General features: G+C 42.2%; 3 protein-coding genes across 3 annotated transcripts; all 3 read left to right on the top strand.

The window, feature by feature from the left end:
• Positions 1 to 5,034: 5,034 nt before the first annotated feature.
• Positions 5,035 to 5,661, top strand: LOC100769728 (keratin-associated protein 9-7-like). The gene has a single exon (XM_027427763.1). It carries the CDS (start codon positions 5,035 to 5,037, stop codon positions 5,659 to 5,661), a length of 627 nt encoding a protein of 208 aa, XP_027283564.1.
• A 6,477-nt stretch (positions 5,662 to 12,138) lies between these two features.
• LOC100769444 (keratin-associated protein 9-1-like) lies at positions 12,139 to 12,747 on the top strand. The gene has a single exon (XM_027427762.1). It carries the CDS (start codon positions 12,139 to 12,141, stop codon positions 12,745 to 12,747), a length of 609 nt encoding a protein of 202 aa, XP_027283563.1.
• A 6,235-nt stretch (positions 12,748 to 18,982) lies between these two features.
• Positions 18,983 to 19,747, top strand: LOC113836898 (keratin-associated protein 9-2-like). Its single transcript, XM_027427761.1, has one exon. It carries the CDS (start codon positions 18,983 to 18,985, stop codon positions 19,745 to 19,747), a length of 765 nt encoding a protein of 254 aa, XP_027283562.1.
• The last annotated feature ends 574 nt before the right edge of the window (positions 19,748 to 20,321 follow it).

The following is a 20,321-nucleotide window of genomic DNA, read 5'->3' as shown; positions in this document are numbered from 1 at the left end:
TATCTGCACCATGTAAGTGCGGTGCCCACAAAGGCCAGAAGATGGCATCTAATTCCCCTGGAAGTGAAGTTACAGACAGTTTCGAGTCACATATGTGCTGAGAACTGAATCTGGGCTCTTTGCTAGAGTTTCTAGTGCTCCTAACAACTGAGCCATCTCTCTAGCCCCTAAAGAATGTTCTTCACCAACTCAGAGTTTTATCTGTGAGGTCTTTGAGAGTCTGAACATCTCTGTCAGAAGAGAAGCTAGCTGTCCTCCTAAAACCTAGGGAGTTTGCCTCTTTGTGTCGTTCTCGATTTGGTATTAATCTGGTAGCTTCATTTTCTTGGCTATATTATTTAGCAAGCACACTTCTCCAGATTCTCTTCAGTGAGTTGAGCTGGAACATCCTTTTGTTTTTTAACCTTAAAACCTTTATAAGTGAAAGGAGACAAAAACAGAATGCTATTTGTAAGTGCTCAGAAGAAACCTTAATGCATGCAAAACATTAGTGTGCTGCTGTGAATCTAAGAAGAAACCTTTAACAAATAGCTGTATTAACTTTTTTACTTGTAAAGCAATCTAATTATTTATTATTGATAATATCATTTAATTAATTAAATTTGTTCTCTGACAGTTTCAAAAAGGTATAAAATGCAAACTGAATACTCTCACCCCCTACTTTCCCTTAGTTCCCTGAAACCCATGTCTATTCATCCCCTTCATACAAATCTCTCTTCCATACTCATTTTTATTTGTTTTGGTGTATGATGGCCCAAAGAGTTTAAGCAGGGCTGTCCATGGGACCATGGGTTTGGAGCTGGCCACTGGAGTCTGGTGGGCTGAGCAGTGCCCACATAATTGAAGACAATGACTCTTACTCTCCCAGAATTTATCAATAGCCAATACTTCAGCAATAAAGCACTGGGCCTCATGAGCTCCTCCCCCTTCCATCATTGATTAATGACAAGGCCAGTCTTGTTCAGGCTTAGTGAAAGTAATTGCAGCTTCTGTGTGTTTATAAAAAGCAATATCTGCCTTGGGACTTAGAGAATGGACGTTTTAGAACCTTTTTCCCTATCTTCTAACTCTTAACATTTTTCCTGCCCTTCTCTCTCAATGTTGTCTGGACCTTGTAGAGGGGTGGTATAAATGTCTTCCTAGTGCAGGACCATCAAATATTATTAGGTCTGTTCAACATCTTGTGCAGCCATGGGACTGTGCATTCACTACCAATGGCTAAGGAGGATTCTCGGATTAAGACTGAGAAAGGAGCTTTGTCTAAGGTATAAACATAGTTATTTAGGAGATACTTTGATGATATGTCAAATTATTTAAACAACAGCAAGTGTAAGTTCCTCCATCCAAGCTGTGACCTTCCCAGGCATGAGTGGTTGAATGGGTTTACAATACCTGGCACGGCGCCATAGGGACAAGTCAACTGTTAAAGGCTAGGCTCACAACCAAAAATACAATTCCAGTCATGGAGTCTTTACTCTGCAGTATACCTCTAATGCAACTGAAGGGCATAAATACTCATTTTACTGTTACAGTGGCGGACATGTCTTGCCTGACAAGTGGGTTTTGCAGTTTGTTTTGTGCACAGGAAGTGAAGACAGTTGATAACCACTGCCACCAGAACCATCCCAGTACATCTATAGCTCCTTCCAGAACTTTGAAATCTCAGCATAGAGACAAAGATTCCAGCTGAGTTTCAGGTAGCTTTCTCTATAGCTTTTGACCATGGTGTGTGCTGTCTTTAGCTATATGGTCTTATTCTCTACTTCCGATGGCCAACCAAGAGGACTAATAAGAGCTTGTACTGATTGGGGGAACCTCTGTCTCAAAAGAGGTAGATGGCATGAATGATAAATAATACGTGAGATTGTCTTCCCACCCCTGGTGCACACACACATAAACAAACACACACAGAGGTGTATACACATATATGCATTAAAATGTGCAGTTCACTCTTAACAGATAGCACTGAGAAATTGAGATATAAATGTCCAAGATGGCACAATATTATATTAGATCCTTGTCTCTCACTCTAGGCAAAAGCCCACTGAGAATGGAGTAGACTCCATTCACGCCTCAACTCATGTCTCTTCTCATGAGGGAATCTGAGTTTTGAATTTTTAGATTTGTGGGTTTAGACTGTATGCCTGTAGAAACCAGGGAGACAGACAGGGAACATTGATGTGGGAATGCCTTAAAAGAATCAGTATGGCGGTTGCTCAGAAAAATGGGAATCAGTCTACCTCAAGATCCAGCCATTCCTCTCTTGGGTATATACCCAAATAATGCACATTCATACAATAAGGACATATGTTCAACCATGTTCATAGCAGCATTGTTTGTAATAGCCAGAACCTGGAAATAACCTAGATGCCCCTCAACTGAAGAATAGATAGAGAAAATGTGGTACATTTATACAATGGAGTACTACTCAGCAGAAAAAGCAATGGAATCTTGATATTCATAGGCAAATGGATGGAACTAGAAGAAACCATCCTGAGTGAGGTAACCCAGTCACAAAAAGACAAACATGGTATGTACTCACTCATATATGAGTTTTAGACATAGAGCAAAGGATTACCAGCCTATAATCCTTTTCACCAAAGAAACTAGGAAACATGTAGGACTCTAAGGGATAAATGAATGGACTCCAGGAATGGGAAGTGGCAGGAACTCCTGAGCTAATTGGGAGCATGAGAGTAGGGGAGAGGGAGCTACCAAATGAGAAGAGGAGAAGAGGAGAGGAGGAGAGGAAATGGAGGAGCAGAAATATTGAGTTGGGGGCATAATAGAGGAGAGAGAGCAGGATGAGAGATACCATATTACAGGGAGCCACCATAGGTTCAAGGAGAGATCTGGCACTAGGGAGATTTACAGAGATCTACAAGGACGACACAATCTGTCAATCCAGGCAATGGTGGAGAGGATAACTTAAACACCCTTCCCCTAAAATGAGATTGATGACTACTTTTTATGCCATCCTTGAGCCCTCACACAGTGGCTGATGGAAGCAGAGACAGACATCCACAGATACACACTGAACTGAACTCTGGAACTTAGTTGAAGAGAGGGGGGAATGAAGATTGAAGGGATCGGTACCAGGTTGGAGAAACCCACAGGAACAGTTGGCCTGAACAAGGGGGAGCACATGGACCCCAGATGCTGTCTGAGAGTCTAGTACAGGACTGATCCAGACCCCTTAACATGAATGTCAATAAGAAGGCCTCTGCACTCCAGGAAGCCTCTGGTGGTGGATTAGTATTTTTCCCTGATGCAAGAAGGGACTTTGAGAGCCCATCCCACGTGAAGGGATGCTCTCTTGCCCTGGACACATGGGGAAGGGCCCAGGACCAGCACAGGAAGATGTGATAGACTTTGCAGAGCCCCCATTGAGGGCCCTACCCTGCCTGGGGAGTGGAGGGTGGTTGGGGTGGGGGGTAGGTAATGGGTGAGGAGAGGGAGAGGGAGAAGGGATTGACATGTGAAACAAGCTTGTTCCTAACTTGAACTAATAAAAAAAAAAGACAGAGACAGGAGAAGACATGCTACATAAAAACCAAGAGGTAGATTATAATGGTGGAAATGTGTGAGGGGACAGGAGTAGGGGCATGGAGAAATAAACAGGGATGAGGGGAGGGTGGATCAAAACTGATGGTGTGTTAAAAAGCTATGTGGAGACCTATTATTTTGTAAGGTAAGTGACAAATACAGTAAGAAGGATCTGAATGGAAGTACCCTGCATGGATAGTGCTGCTCCCAGAATCTATAGACAAACAAACAAAAATCCTAGTGCTGGGTGTGGGATACCACCCTATGAAAAGCCCACAGGTCTCCAAAAGAATGTATACTATTAGCATTTCCTTTTATCTCCAACCAGACTCAGTTAGTAAGACCCTACAGCAGAAGACATCATATGATCTGGTTATAGGGCATAGAGAAAAGAAGCTATCCAGTGCTGAACTGGATGTTTACTTCCTGGTAATTAGTTTCATGGTACAAGCAGTGTGAAACAAACTACCAGGGAAGAAAAATCATGGAGAGTATTTTCCAGCTACAAATGCTTCAAGCTACAATACCAACATGTCAGAAAAGAAGTGGTCATTGGTACAATAGTGTCATGAGTATTCTGGTGGTAACCAACCATTTCTGGACTTAATGAATGTCCTTTCAAAAGAAGAAATCCATGCGTGATAGGAACTGCTATTCATGTCCAAAGCACATAGCTAGGGAGCCCATAGACCCTAGGACAGAAACTACACCCTCATCTCCCCAGCATCAGACAGTCAGTCAGGACAGATGGTCAACCATTTCTCCCCAGAAGGACACAGTCAGTCATGACAGATTGTCACCCACATCTCCCCAGAAGCATACAGTCAGTCAGGTCAGATGGTCACCACATCTTTACTGATGCCAGCTTATTTCTAAAGTGCTGCTTCTTTGTATTCCCATCAGCTCTGGTTCTAGTCTGCTATGAAAAACATCATTCCAGACACCCTGATCTTAAACCACCTTTGATATACTCAAGATACACTGGTACAGGAATTTATACAGAGAATACACCTGGCAAAGCATGGAAATAGATTTTGTGGACAAGCAGACAAAGAACTAGGTGTTGAGTCCATCATTAAGAATACAGCAGTTTCATGCCCAGAGATATTTATAAATCTATGTACAGACAACACAGCAAAATTCTAAGAACAAAGTCATTTTGACCTTCCAGTTGACACGGTATGACCAAAGGACCAGATGACAGAGTTACATCAAAGCTGATGGATGAACCCTTGAGTTATTGGAAAGAGTTCAAGTCAGCTATCCCCAAATAAGAAATGAACTCTTCCAAATGATTCAGAGCATTAGGTGAGAATTTCCTAGTTCATTAACATATGTTAAATATGCAAATAGAAAACAAAGAGGTAAAGTCTTCCTGATTGGCCCACACCTGGGGATTCCATGGTATAAAAGGCCTTGACTGGAAGATCTTGCTACACAGTTGAAAACTCACCTGTGAACACAGTATCACCCTCCACACCTGATACCATGACCCTCTCTTGCTGCCCACCTTGCTGTCAGCCTGGCTGCTGTAAGACCACCTACTGCTGGACAACTTGCTGCCCACCCTGCTGCCCTGAATCCAGCTGCCCTGAGTCCAACTGCTGCAAGCCTTGCGGCCCACCAAGTTGCTGCAGCAAACCCTGCTCCCAGCCCGGCAGCAGCAACATCAACATCAAAACTGACAGCACTGAGTCCCAGCCCTGCTGCCCACCAACCTGTGGTGAAAGCACCTGCTGCAAGACCACCTGTTGCAAGCCAACTGGTGTGAGCATCTGCTGCAGCACACCCTGTTGCCAGCCCTGCTGCTGTGTGCCCACCTGCTGCCAGCCCTGCTGCCAGCCCAGCTCCATAAAGATCTGCTGTCAGCCAACCTGTTCTGAAACCACCTGCTGCAAGACTACCTGTTGCAAATCAAATTGTGTGAGCATTGGTTGCAGCACACCCTGCTGCCAGCCCTACTGCTGTGTGCCCTCCTGCTGCCAGCCCTGCTTCTTACAGCTGTGCTGCCAACCAACCTGCTGTGAAACCAGCAGCTCTGAGACCACCTCTTTCAAACCAACCTGTGTGACCATCAGCTGCAGCACTCCCTGCTGCCAGTCCTGCTGCTGCTGACCCCAAGGAACATCTGCACAGCTGTGCTCTGGGGAGAGCTGACATGCCCTAGCTGCACAAAGCCACACCTTACCCTTTGCTGAATACCTTCATGTTCTCACCAGGACACCCGATGATGTAAATTCTTACTTAGATGTGGGAAATGCTTTGAGGAAGGATGGAGTCCCTCACCCTCACTCTCCTCATCTCCAGGGATTAAGGACCTTGTGCAGTCTTCATGAGGAGCTGATGTGAGGGTCTGGTATCAGTTTAAGATCTGAGCCAAGATCTTTACATCCCTCACTACATAACTTAACAAAACACTGCCCCCCAAATGAAACTTGATTTAAAATGTTATCTCCTCAATTGTATTTTCTTTTGAGTTGGCCCCAGATTTTGTGTGCTATTTTCTTCTATCTGCTCACTTATGGATTGTGCTCCTGCAAGCAAGTAATTTAATAAACCCTGTGTTACCATCATTCCATACTGTCTGTCCTTTGATTTTGATAAATCACTTAATGAAAAATCTATAATCAATAGGTATTTGAATACTAAACATGGTACACTGGATCAGTGACATTAAGCATGGTATTGACCAGTAGATGCATGGAAGGTTTATATCTTGAATAATTAAAATTTAATACCCCATGTGTGACATCTTCCAGTTCCTCCAACCTCAGTGCCCATAAACCAACAGTCTGTACTCTCCATTTCTTACTGACTTTTATACACATTTGGGTGGAATCACATATTCCAATGACATTTCTGTCATATTTTCTTTCTCCATTTACATGTCAGTGGGTTTATACGTTTCAGCCACATCTTATAAATTGTTGGCCATTATAAGTAATGAGATTAAAATAAACATGGGAGTGTCAATATTGCTTCAGGATTCTGTTGACAACAGTGTCATTTGATAGAAAACAGCTGCATAAGAGATTGTCATAGTGAGTGAAATAAAGCAAACTCAAAAGGCAAACTAACAACCATGTGCTCTCATTTGTAAACCCAAGATTTTACACAGAAACTTCAAATACTATATATAGATTGTGAGAAAGACAGTGACTATTCAGAGAGGGGCTGTGGAGGAGCAAATATCATCAAAGTACATGAGTATAAGATTTACTTGAGGGGACTTTAAGATTCCCTCACTACATTCAATAAATGCAACAACTAAAAATAAAACTTTAAAATAATAAAAGATGTGGTATCAATAAACTTGAGCAAGTATCCTGAGACATGGCTACTGAGTCATTAATTACCCTTTGTTTATTTTTTGAGGAGTCTTTGTAATGTTCAGCATGTCTGCTATTCTTCTTCATATCCCCCTGCTCTGTAAGAGTCCCAGTCTCTGGGGCTAGAAAGATGGTACCAAGTTAAGAGCACACATTGTTCTTGAGGAGTACCTGAGGAGTTCCCAGCATGCATAGAGTAGCTCACAAGAACCTGTTATTCGTGTGCCAAGACATCCAATGTCTTCTTCTGATATCCCTAGGCATGTGGCGTACACCCATACATGCAGGTAAAACACGAGGATACACAAAAATAATAAATGGATTATCTTTTTAAAGTTTTAGGAACACATTTCTCCACACATTTGTCAACATCTTTTGATCCCTTCTTTTCTGACATGAGACAGACATCAATCCAACACTGCTGTTGCTACACACTCAAATAACATGCCAGTGTTTAAAACATCTCATGCCTTCAGGAAAAAATAAACAACATAGTGAAGGAGCACTCTTGTTCTGCTACTCTGCCCTGGGAAAGGCATGGTATAAGTGTATGTCCCTGGACTTAAACTTCTTTGCTTCGCCTCACAGTTATCTTAAGAGAAATGGCATTCCTTCCCATCAACTGCACCAGTTCCTGATCTCATGATCTCTGAGTTACTCCTTTCCAAAGGTTGCCTTTGCATATAATGCCCAGAAGCTATTGTGTTGTTATTCTCTTTAAACAAACAAACAACTACAAACAGAATATATATAGCCCTGCCTGACATGGAGCTCTCTCTGTAAACCACAGTGGCCTTGAAATCGCAGAAGTCTGCCTGCCTCTGCCTCCCAAGTACAGAGATTAAAGATGTGGTGATTCACAGATGGATAATTGTTCAACTTTTAAGTTGTAACCTTAAAGGGAATTCTGAACTCTTGATTTCTCACTTGGGCACCTGGTGATGCCATTTTCATGGCAAGATTTGTGACTTACTGTAAAATTTTGCTGGAATTTAAAATGCTGAAAATGTCTTTCTCTGGAACCCAGAATTCAGGTTTCATGCATGACACTTTTCTAGACAGCCATGTAGACATCCAGGATCTTGACTATTCTTAGGAAACAGGATACAGTAGGAAGCTGAATAAAAAACTCTAAAAGACACTATGCTGACCTGAAGTCCATCCCAAGATTCATTACCATCTCATTATACAACTTCCTAGTGAATTCCTGTCTGACATTGTCATCTCCTGCCAGGCAGCTTTCAAAACAGACTAAAGCCGGATGAGAGGAGAGTTAGAGGAATAGGAAGTCTACCAATACTGGATTCCCACCCTGAAGAGTCAAGGAAGATGCTCTTATCATTATCTAAAATCCTCCTCTGTCTCCCCTGACCCACAGAAGATCATCTCATCCTTTATTTATATAAAAACTTGCTTGGCTGTTCTCAGACCAACACTGAGTTCCATGGTTCAATGGTATCTCAGCTTTTTCCATGATTCCCAGAGAAGTAAGAAACCCTGGTTTGGTGTCAGTGAATAGAAACCCTTTAATTTCATCCTTATGCTTTAAAGCCAGTTATGAGTTTATCTGCCATGCAAGTCAAAGATTTATGAACATATAAATGTATGAATGTATGCCTGCAAGTGTTATGTACACCATATGAGTGCAGTGCCCACAGAGGCAAAACGAGGGCATCTGGTTCCCTGGAAGTGGAGTTACACATAGATGTGACCCACTGTATGGCAACTGAGAACTGAATTTTGGCTCCTGGCAAGAGCATCCGTGCTCTTCACAACTGAGCCATCCCTCCAGGCCCCGAAGAATATTTTTCAGCAACTCCTAGAGCTTCATCGATGATGTCTTTGTGAGTCTGAATGTCTGTCAGTAGAGTGGCTAGCTGTATTCCCAAACACCAGGGAATATGCCTTTTTGTGTGGTTGTGATTTGGTAGCTTCAGCTGGCTGTATTAGTTAGCAAGCACACTTCTCTAGTTTTCTTCAGTGAGTTTAGATGGAACATTCTTTTTTAACATCAAAACCTCTATAAATGAAAAGAGACAAAAGGCAGAATGCTGTAACATGTAAGTGCTCAGAAGAAATGTTAACATGCAATACATTAGTGTGCTGCTGTGACTCTAGGCACAGACCCTTAACAGAACAGCTGTGTTGCGTTTTTAACTTTGTGAGCTATTTTATTATGTATTTTTGTTGATACTAATTAAATTTGTTTTCTGGCAATTTCAAACGTATAATATGCATATTGATAAGTCTCACACCTCACATTCCCTTATTTCACTAAAATTGATGTCTACCTATGCCCTTCATACAAATCTCTTTTCCATACTTGTTTTTATTTGTTTTCCTATGTGACTCAAAGAGTTTAACCTGGGCTGTCCATGTGACCATAGGTTTGGAGCTGTCCATTGATGCCTGGTGTGCTCAGAAGCGGCCACATAATTGAAGACAATGACTCTTCCTCTCCCCAGAATTTATCAATAGCCAATATTCAACAATAAAGCATTGGGCCTCCTGAGCCCCTCCCACTTCCATCATTGATTATTGACTAGTCCAGTCTTGTTCAGCCTTAGTGAAAGCAATTACAGCTTCTGCGAGTTTATAAAACAAATGTCTCTTTTAGGACATGCAGAATAAATTTTATAGCCTTTCTCCCTATCTTCTAGCTCTTACATTTTTTTATTATTTTTTTCAGTGGACTTTGAGCCTTACAGGGGGTCATATAAATGCCCTCCTTAGTGCTGGGCCACCAAATATTATGTATTATCAGCATCTTGGGCAGCCATGGAACTGTTTATTCACTACCAATGGCTGCAGAGATGCTTCTCTGATTAAGGCTGAGAAAGAAGATTTTGTCCATAGGTATAAATATAGTTGCTTAGGAGATACTTTTATAGTATGTCAAATTATTTAAACAGCAGCAAGTGTAAGTCCCTCCATCCAACCTGTGACCGTCACAGGCATGGGCAGTTGAATGGGTTTACAATACCAGGCAGGCATGGAGTCTGAACTCTGCAGTAGAACTCTAATGTAAATGAAGGGCACAAATACTCATTTCACTGCTACACTGGTGGACACACCTTGCCTGACAAGTAGGTTTTGTAGTTTGTTTTTCTCACAGGTAAGAAAGATGCTGATAAACGACACCACCACCAGCAGCACCCCAGTAACATCTATAGCTCCTTCTGGCACTTTGAAATCACAGCACAGAGATGAAGCTTCTGGCTCAGTTCTATAGGTTTTGGCCATGGTGTGTCCTGTCTCCAGCTATATTCTTATCCTGTATTTCTGATGGCCAACCAAGAGGACTAATAAGAGCTTTTACTGTTTGGGGGAACCTCTGTCTCAAAAGAGGTAGATGGCATTTCTGATAATGACACCTGAGATTGTCCTCCCCTCCCTGGTACACACACACACACACACACACACACACACACACACACACACACACACACACACACATAGAGGTGTATGCATACATACGCATTAAAATGTACAGGTCACCCATAGCAGCGGAGAGCACAGCCCTCTTAACAGCACTGATATACTGAGATATCTAATTGTACAACAATATATAAGATTCTACTTGATCTTTATCTCCCATTCTAGGCCAAAGCCCACTTAGCATGGAGCAGACTCCATTCAGGCCTCAACTCATTTGTTTTGTCCTAAGTGAATTTGTTTTCAATTTTTATATTTGTGCCATTAGCTTGGATGCCTGTTGAGACCAGGGAGATAGACAGGGAACAATGATGTGGGAAGTCCTTAAAGAACAGGGACAGTAGAAACATATTATGTGAAAATCAGAGGTAGACTATTACGGTGGAAATGTCCTAGGTGAGTTAGGAGTGGCGCATGGAGAAATGAACAGTGATGAGGGGCAGGATCATCAAAACTGATGGTGTGTTAAGAGCTATGTGGAGACCTACTTTTTGTAAGGTAGGTGACAAGTATAACAAGAAGGGTCTGAATGGAAGTACGCTGCATGGATAGTGCGGCTCCCAGAAGCTGTAGACAACTAAACAAAAAAACAAGTGCCAGGTATGGATGACCACACTATGAGAAGCCCACAGGTCTCCAAAACAATGCATACTATTAGCATTCCTTTTGTTTGCCACCCAGAACCATATAGTAAGACCCTACTGCCAAAGACATCATATAATCTAGTTATAGGACATAGGGAAAACAAACCAGTGCTGAACAGGGTGTTTGCTTCCTGTTAGTTACCTTCACGGTACCAGCATGGTAATTCAAGCTGCAAGAGAACAAAAATCATCAATAGTCTTATCCAGCTACAAATCCTTCAAGCTGCAATACCAACATGTCAGGAAAGACGTGGTCGGTGGCATAATGGTAGCATGAGTAATTTGGTAGTAACCAAACAGTTTTTGCATGAGTGAATGTCCTTTCAAAAGAAGAAATTCGTCCTTGAAAAGACTACAATACATGTCCAAACTCATAGCTGGGGACCTCATGGGCCTTAGGACAGAAACTACACCCACATCTCTTTAGAAGCATATAGTCATTCAGGACAGAGGGTCACTCACATCTCCCCAGGAGTAAATGTCAGGTCCCATGGTAAAACAATCTCCTCAAGAACAGTCAGGACAGTTGGCCACCCAGTTTCCAGTGGTGTCAGCTTATTCCTAAAGTGCAGCTTCTTTTTATTCCCACCAGCCCTGGTTCTACTCTGCTATGAAAAACATTGTTCCAAACACCCTTATCTCAAACCACTGTTAATGTGCCCCAGATTCACGGGTACAGAAACTTTTACCGATTGACTCCTACCTGGGACAGTTTGGAACTGGGCTTCTGGGGTAAACAGATGGGTAATTAGGTGTTGAGTCCATCATTATGAATACAGCACACTCATGCCCATAGACATTTATAACTCTATGTACAGATAAGAGAAGAAAGTTCTAAGAAAAAACTAATCTTGACCTTCCCATTGTCACAAGTACCACCAAAGGCCCAGATGACAATCAGAGTTACATCAAAGTTGATGTGATGAACCCTTGAGTTATTGGAAAGAGTTGAAGTGAGCCATTCCCAAATAAGAAAAGAATTCTTTCAAATGATTCAGGGCATTAGATGAGAATTTCCTAGTTCATCAACATAAATTAAATATGCAAATGGTAAACAAAGAGGTAAAGCCTTTCTGATTGGCCCACACCTTGGGGGCCCATGGTATAAAAGGCGCTGACTGGAAGATTTTGCTACACAGTTGAAAACACCTGTGAACAGAGTTTCACGCTCCACACCTGATACCATGACCCTCTCCTGCTGTCCACCTTGCTGTCAGCCTGGCTGCTGCAAGACCACCTACTGCTGGACCACCTGCTGCCCTGAGTCCAGCCGCCCTGAGTCCAACTGCTGCCAACCTTGCTGTCCACCAAGTTGCTGCAGCAAACCCTGCTCCCAGTCCGGCAGCAGCAACAACAAAACTGACAGCACTGACTCACAGCCCTGCTGCCCAGCAACCTGCAGTGAGAGCACCTGCTGCAAGACCTCCTGTTGCAAGCCAACTGGTGTGAGCATCTGCTGCAGCACACCCTGTTGCCAGCCCTGCTGCTGTGTGCCCACCTGCTGCCAGCCCTGCTGCCAGCCCAGCTCCATAAAGATCTGCTGTCAGCCAACTTGCTCTGAAACCACTTGCTGCAAGACTACCAGTTGCAAAACAAATTGTGTGACCATTGGTTGCAGCCCACCCTGCTGCCAGCCCTGCTGTTGTATGCCCACCTGCTGCCAGCCCTGCTTCTTACAGCTGTGCTGCCAACCAACCTGCTGTGAAACCAGCAGCTCTGAGACCACCTCTTTCAAACCAACCTGTGTGACCATCAGCTGCAGCACTCCCTGCTGCCAGTCCTGCTGCTGCTGACCCCAAGGAACACCTGCACAGCCATGCTCCGGGGAGAGCTGACATGCCCTAGCTGCACAAAGCCACACCTTACCCTTTGCTGGACACCTTCATGTTCTCACCAGGACACCTGAGGATGTAAATTCTTACTTAGGTGTGGGAAATTCTTTGAGGAAGGATGGAGTCCCTCACCCTCATTCTCCTCATCTCCAGAGATTGAGGACCTTGTGCCATCTTCATGCGGGGCTGATGGGTCTGGTATCAATTTAAGATCTGAGCCAAGATCTTTATATCTCTCACTACATAATTTAAGAAACACTACCCACAAAATGAAACTTGATTAAATAGGTTATCTTCTCAACTGTATATTCTTCTGAGTTACCCCCATATTTTTGTGTACTATTTTCTTCTTTCTGCTCACTTATGAGTTGTGCCCCTGGAAGCAAGTAATTTAATAAACTCTGTGCTATATCATTCCATATTGTCTGTCATTTTATTTTGATGAATCACTTAATGAGATCTCTACATATTAAACAGATTTTTAAATACTAAACATGGTGTCCTGTATCAGTGACATTAACCAAGGTATTGAACAGTAGATTTATGGAAGGTTTAATCTTGAATAATTAAAATTTAATACCTAATGATGGACATCTTATCAATTACTCAAACCTCAGTGCCCATAAACCAACAGTCTGTTCTCTCCATTTCTTACTGACTTTTATACACAACATTTGGGTGAAATCACATATTCCAATGACAATGTTTTGTCATATTTTCTTTATCCTTTTGCTTCTAAGTTTCAGACACATCTTATCAATTGTTAGTGGGATTAAAATAAACACAGGAGTGTCGATATCACTTTAGGATTCTGGTGAAAACTGTGTCATTTGCTTAAAATAGCTGCATATGAGATTGTCATAGGGAGTGAAATAAAGCAAACTCAAAGAAACTAATAACCATGTGCTCTCATTTGTAAATACACAATATTACACAGAACTTCCAATCCTACAGACGGTGAGAAAGAGAGTGCGTAGTCATAGGAGGGGCTGCGGAAGAGCAAATATCATCAAAATACATGAGTATATGAGATACTTGAAAGGAGTTTAAGATTTCCACACTACATTCAATAAATGGGAACAATTAAAACTAAACATTTCAAATAATAAAAGATTCTGATATCAATTAACTTGAGCAAATATCCTGAGTCACAGCTGCTGAGTCATAAAGTACCTTTTATTTATTTTTTGAGGAGTCTTTGTAATGTTCAGCATGCCTGCTATTCCTCTTCATATTCCTCCTGCTCTGTAAGAGTCCCAGTCTCTGGGGCTAGAGAGATAGTAGCATGATAAGAGCACACATTGCTCTTGAGGAGCACTAGGGTTCAGTTCCCAGCATGCACAGAGTAGCTCACAACCACCTGATATTCTAGTCCCAAGGCATCCAATGTCCTCTTCTACATCCCTGGGCATGTGATATACATACATACATGTAGGTAAAACATGAATATACATAAAAATAATAAATAGATTATTTTAGCTTTTGAAGTTTTAAGAACCCTAATTTCTCCACACACTTGTCAACACCTTTTGATCTCTTCTCTTTCTGATACTAGACAGACAACAATCCAATATTGCAATTGCTACACACTAAAATAATGTGCTGGTGTTTAGCAATATCTCATGCCATCAGGACAAAATAAAGAACACAATGAAGGAATACTGTTGCTCTGCTACTCTGCCCTGTGAAAGGCAAGGTCTAGGTGTATGTCCCTGGACTTAAACTTCTATGCTTCACTTTGCAGTTATCTTTAGAGAAATGGCATTCCTTCCAATCAACTGTACAAGTGCCTGATATCTTGATCTCAGAGTTACTTGTTTTCAAATGTTGCTTTTGCACAAAATGGCTAAGAATACTTGTGCTATTATTCTCTTTTTAAAAAAAACAACAAACAGAATATATATATATATATATATATATATATATATATATTCTGGAGTTCTCTCTCTGTAAACCACAGAGGCATTGAAATCACACAGGTCTGCCTGCCTCTGCATTCCAAGTACAGGGATTAAAGATGTGGTGATCCAGAGATCGATAATTGTGCTATTTTAAGTGGTACCCTCCAAAGTTATTCTGAACTCTTGATTTCTCAGTTGGGCACCTACTTACGCCAATTTTATGGTGAGATTTGTGACTCACTGTAAATTTTTTCTACCATTTAAATCTCTTTCAAATACTGGAAATGTCTTTCTCTGGAACCCAGAATTCAGGTTTCATATATGACACTTCTCTAGACAGCCATGAAGACATCAGGAACTTGGCTATTCTTAGGAAACAGGGTACATTAAGAAGCTGAATAACAACACACTATAAGACACTATGCTGACCTGAAGTCCATCTCAAGATTCATTAACATCCTTTAAACACGTTCCAAGAGAATTCCTGCCTGACAGTGTCATCTCCTGCCAGGCATTTTCAACCAAGACTAAAGCCAGATCAGAGGAGTGTTAAAGGAATAGGAAGTCCACCAGTACTGGATTCATACCTTGAAGAGTCAAGGAAGATGCTCTCGCTCATTACTAAAATCCTCCTCTGTCTCCCCTGACCCACAGAAGATCCTCTCATTTTTGTTTATATAAAAACTTGCTTGACCTATCACTTCCCCTTCCTGTTCTCAGACCAACACTGAGATCCATAGCTCTGTACTATCTCAGCTTTTTCCATGATTCCTAGAAGGATAAGAAACCCTGGTTTGGTGTCAGTGAATAGAAACCCTTTAATTTCATCCCTATGCTTTAAAGCCAGTTATGAGTTTATCTACCATGCAAGTCAAAGATTTATGAATGTATAAATGTATGAATGCATGCCTACAAGTGTTATGTACACCATATGAGTGCAGTGCCCACCAAGTAAAAGAGGGCATTGATTCCCTGGATGTGGAGTTACACACAGTTTTGAGCCACTGTATGGCAACTGAGAACTGAGTTTTTGCTCCTGGCAAGAGCATCCAATGGTCTTAACAACTGAGCCATCTCCCCAATCCCCAAAGTGTATTCTTCAGCAACTCCTAGAGCTTCATCTATGAAGTCTTTGTGAGTCTGAATGTCTGTCAGTAGAGTGGCTAGCTGTATTGCCAATCACCAGGGAATATGCCTCTTTGTGTGGTTGTGATCTGGTAGCTTCAGCTTGGTTGTATTAGTTAGCAAGCACACTTCTCTAAATTTTTCTTCAGTGAGTTTATATGGAACATTCTTTTTTAGCCTTAAAACCTCTATAAGTGAAAAGAGACAAAAGGCAGAACACTATAATATGTAAGTACTCAGAAGAAACATTAACACATGGAAAACATTAGTGTGCTGCTATGAATCTAGGCACAGACCCTTAACAGAATAGCCTTTTTTTAACTTTGTGAGCTATTTTATTATTTATTTTGTTAATATTAATTAAATTTGTTCTCTGGCGATTCCAAACATGTATAATATGAATATTGATACGTCTCACCCCTCACATTCCCTTATTTAACTTAAACTGATGTCTACTTATCCCCCTCATATAAATCTCTTTTCCATACTCATTTTTATTTGTTTTCCTGGGTGACTCAAGAGTTTAACCTGGGCTGTCCATGTGACCATGGGTTTGGAGCTGTCCATAGAAGCCTGGTGGGTTCAGCAGTGGGCACATAACTAAAAACAATGACAATTCCTCTCCCAGATTTACTAATAGCCAATAGTTCAGCAGCAAAGCATTGGCCCTCCTGAGCCCCTCCCCCATACATCATTGATTATTGACAAGGCCAGTCTTGTTCAGCCTTAGTGAAAGCAATTACAGCTTCTGTGAATTTATAAAACAAATGGCTGTCTTGTGGCTTACAGAATAAATGTTATAGCCTTTCTCCCTATCTTCTAGCTCTTACATTTTTTTACCTTTGTTTTTCAATGTACTCTTAGCCTTACCAGGGGTCAGATGAATGCCTTCCTTAGTGTTGGGCAATCAAATATTATTATGTATGTTCAGCATCTTAGGCAGCCATGTAACTGTTTATTCACTACCAATGGCTGCAGAGACGATTCTCAGATTAATGCTGAGAAAAAAGATTTTGTCCATAGGTATAAACATCGCTGTTTAGGAGACATTTTGATGATATGTCAAATAATATAAACAACAGCAAGTGTAAGTTCCTCCATTCAACCTGTGAACACCACAGGCATGGGCGGTTGAATGGGTTTTTAATACAAGATATGGAGTCTGAACTCTGCACTATGCCTCTAAAGTAAAGGAAGGGCACAAATATTCATTTCATTGCTACACTTGTGGACACATCTTGCCTGACAAGTGGGTTTTGTGGTTTGTTTTGTTCACAGGTAAGAAAGACTGCTGATAACCAACACTACCACCAGCAGCACCCAAGTAACATCTATTCCTCCTTCTGGTACTTTGAAATCTCAGCAAAGAGATTAAGCTTCCAGCTCAGTTCCAGATAACTTTCTGTACAGCTTTTAATCATGGTGTGTGCTGTCTTCAGCTATATAGGCTTATTCTCTACTTCTGATGGCCAACCAAGAGGACTACTAAGAGCTTGCACTGTTTGGGGGAAACCTCTGCCTCAAAAGAGGTAGATGGCATGTCTGATAAATAATACCTGAGATTGTCTTCCCACCCCTGGTGCACACACACATAAACAAAAACACACATAGAGTTGTGTGCATATATACATATTAAAATGTACAGGAAGCCCATACAGAGGAGAACACAGGCACTTGAACAGATAGGACTGAGAGACTGAGATATCTAATTGTACAACAATACACAAGATTTTACTTGATCATTATTTCTCACTCTAGGCAAAAGCCCACTTAGAATGGAGCAGACTCCATTCAGGCCTCAACTCATTTTTTCTCCTAAGTGAATTTCTTTTCAATTTTTAGATTTGTGGCTTTAGCTTGGGTGCCTTAGATCACAGGGAGACAGACAAGGAACAATGATGTGGGAAGCCTTAAAAGGCAGGGACAGGAGAAGACCTGATATGTGAAAATTGAGAGGTAGACATTTATGGTGGAAATGTCTTAGGGAAGATAGGAGAGGGGACATGGAGAATTGAACAGGGATGAGGAGCAGGTTAATCAAAACTGATGGTGTGTTAAAAGCTATGTGGAGACCTATTATTTTGTAAGGTAGGTGACAAGTATAACAAGAAGGGTCTGAATGGAAGTATCCTGCATGAATAGTGCATCTCCCAGAAGCTGTGACAACTAAACAAAAATCCTAGTGCCAGGCATGGGTTACCACACTATGATAAGCCCAAGGGGCTCCAAAACAAGGCAAACTATTAGCATTACTTTTGGTTGCCAATCAAACCCAGTTAGTAAGACCCTACAGCAAAAGACATTATATGATCTGCTTATTGGACTTATAGGAACTACAATACTTATCCAAACTAATATCTGGAGAGCTCATGGGCCTTATGACAGAAACTACTCCCACATCTCCTGAGAAGCATCCAGTCAGTCAGGAAAGTTGGTCACCCACATCTCCCCAGGAGTAAATGTCAGGTGTAATGGTCACCCAATCTCCACAACAACAGGCAGACAGGACAGTTGGTCACCCAATTTCCAGTGGTGACAGCTTATTCCTAAAGTGCTGCTTCTTTGTATTCCCACCAGCCCTGATTTCTAGTCTGCTATGAAAAACATTGTTCCAGACACCCTTATCTCAAACCACTGTTAATGTGCCCCAGATAAACAGGTACAGGAACTTTTACACATTGACACATCCCTGGGACAGTTCGGATTTGGACTTTTTATGCAAAGAGATGAGTAATTAGGTGTTGAGTCCATCATTATGAATACAGCACACTCATGCCCAGAGATATTTATAAATCTATGTACGGATAAGAGAAGAAAGTTCTAAGAACAAACTAATCTTGACCTTCTCGTAGGCACAAGTACCACCAAAGGACCAGATGACAATCAGAGTTACATCAAAGCTGATGGGATGATCACTTGAGTTATTGGAAAGAGTTGAAGTGAGCCATCCCCAAATAGAAAAGAATTCTTTCACATGATTCAGAGCATTAGATGAAAATTTCCTTCACATCAACATAAATTAAATATGCAAATGGTCAACAACGAGGTAAAGTCTTTCTGATTGGCCCACACCTTGGGGGCCCATGGTATAAAAGGCGCTGACTGGAAGATCTTGCTACACAGTTGAAAACTCACCTGTAAACAGAGTATCACCCTCCACACCTGACACCATGACCCTCTCCTGTTGTCCACCTTGCTGTCAGCCTGGCTGCTGCAAGACCACCTACTGCTGGACCACCTACTGCCCGCCCTGCTGCCCTGAGTCCAGCCGCCCTGAGTCCAACTGCTGCCAGCCTTGTTGTCCACCAAGTTGCTGCAGCAAACCCAGCTCCCAGTCTGGCAGCAGCAACAACAAAACTGACAGCACTGAGTCCCAGCCCTGCTGCCCAACAACCTGCTGTGAAAGCAGCTGCTGCAAGACCACCTGTTGCAAGCCAACTGGTGTGAGCATCTGCTGCAGCACACCCTGTTGCCAGCCCTACAGCTGTGTGCCCACCTGCTGCCAGCCCTGCTGCCAGCCCAGCTCCACAAAGTTCTGCTGTCAGCCAACTTGCTGTGAAACCAGCTGCTGCAAGACCACCAGTAGCAAATCAAATTGTGTGACCATTGGTTGCAGCCCACCCTGCTGCCAGCCCTGCTGCTGTGTGCCCACCTGCTGCCAGCCAAGCTCCTTAAAGATCTGTTGTCAGCCAACTTGCTGTGAAACCAGCTGCTGCAAGACAACCAGTTGCAAATCAAATTGTGTGAGCATTGGTTGCAGCACACCCTGCTGCCAACCCTGCTGCTGTGTGCCCACCTGCTGCCAGCCCTGCTTCTTACAACTGTGCTGCCAACCAACCTGCTGTGAAACCAGCAGCTCTGAGACCACCTCTTTCAAACCAACCTGTGTGACCATCAGCTGCAGCACTCCCTGCTGCCAGTCCTGCTGCTGCTGACTCCAAGAACATCTGCACAGCTGTGCTCTGGGGAGAGCTGACATGCCCTAGCTGCACAAAGCCACACCTTACCCTTTGCTGGACACCTTCATGTTCTCACCAGGACACCTGAGGATGTAAATTCTTACTTAGATGTGGGAAATTCTTTGAGGAAGGATGGAGTCCCTCACCCTCACTCCCTCATCTCCACAGATCATGGATCTTGTGAAACCTTCATGGGGGCTGATTGAGGGGCTGGTATCAGTTTAATATCTGAGCCAAGATATTTACATCTCTCAGAACATAACTTAAGAAACACTACCCACAAAATGAAACATGATTTATAATAGTATCTTCTCAACTGTATTTTCTTCTGAGTTACACCCAGATTTTTGTGAACTATTTTCTTCTTTCTGATCACTTATGTATTGTGCTCCTGCAAGCAAATAACTTAATAAACTCTGTGTTATCATCACTCCATATTGTCTATTATTTTATTTTAACCAATCACTTAGTGAAAACTCAATATAATCAATAGATTTTTAAATACTAAACATGGCGCACTGGATCAGTGACATAAAGCATGACATTGTAC

Source organism: Cricetulus griseus, chromosome 7, assembly GCF_003668045.3.
Source record: "Cricetulus griseus strain 17A/GY chromosome 7, alternate assembly CriGri-PICRH-1.0, whole genome shotgun sequence".
NCBI classification, from domain to species: Eukaryota; Metazoa; Chordata; class Mammalia; order Rodentia; family Cricetidae; genus Cricetulus; species Cricetulus griseus.
Note: the sequence above shows the minus strand (reverse complement) of the source record. Positions and strands in the feature narration are given on the sequence as shown.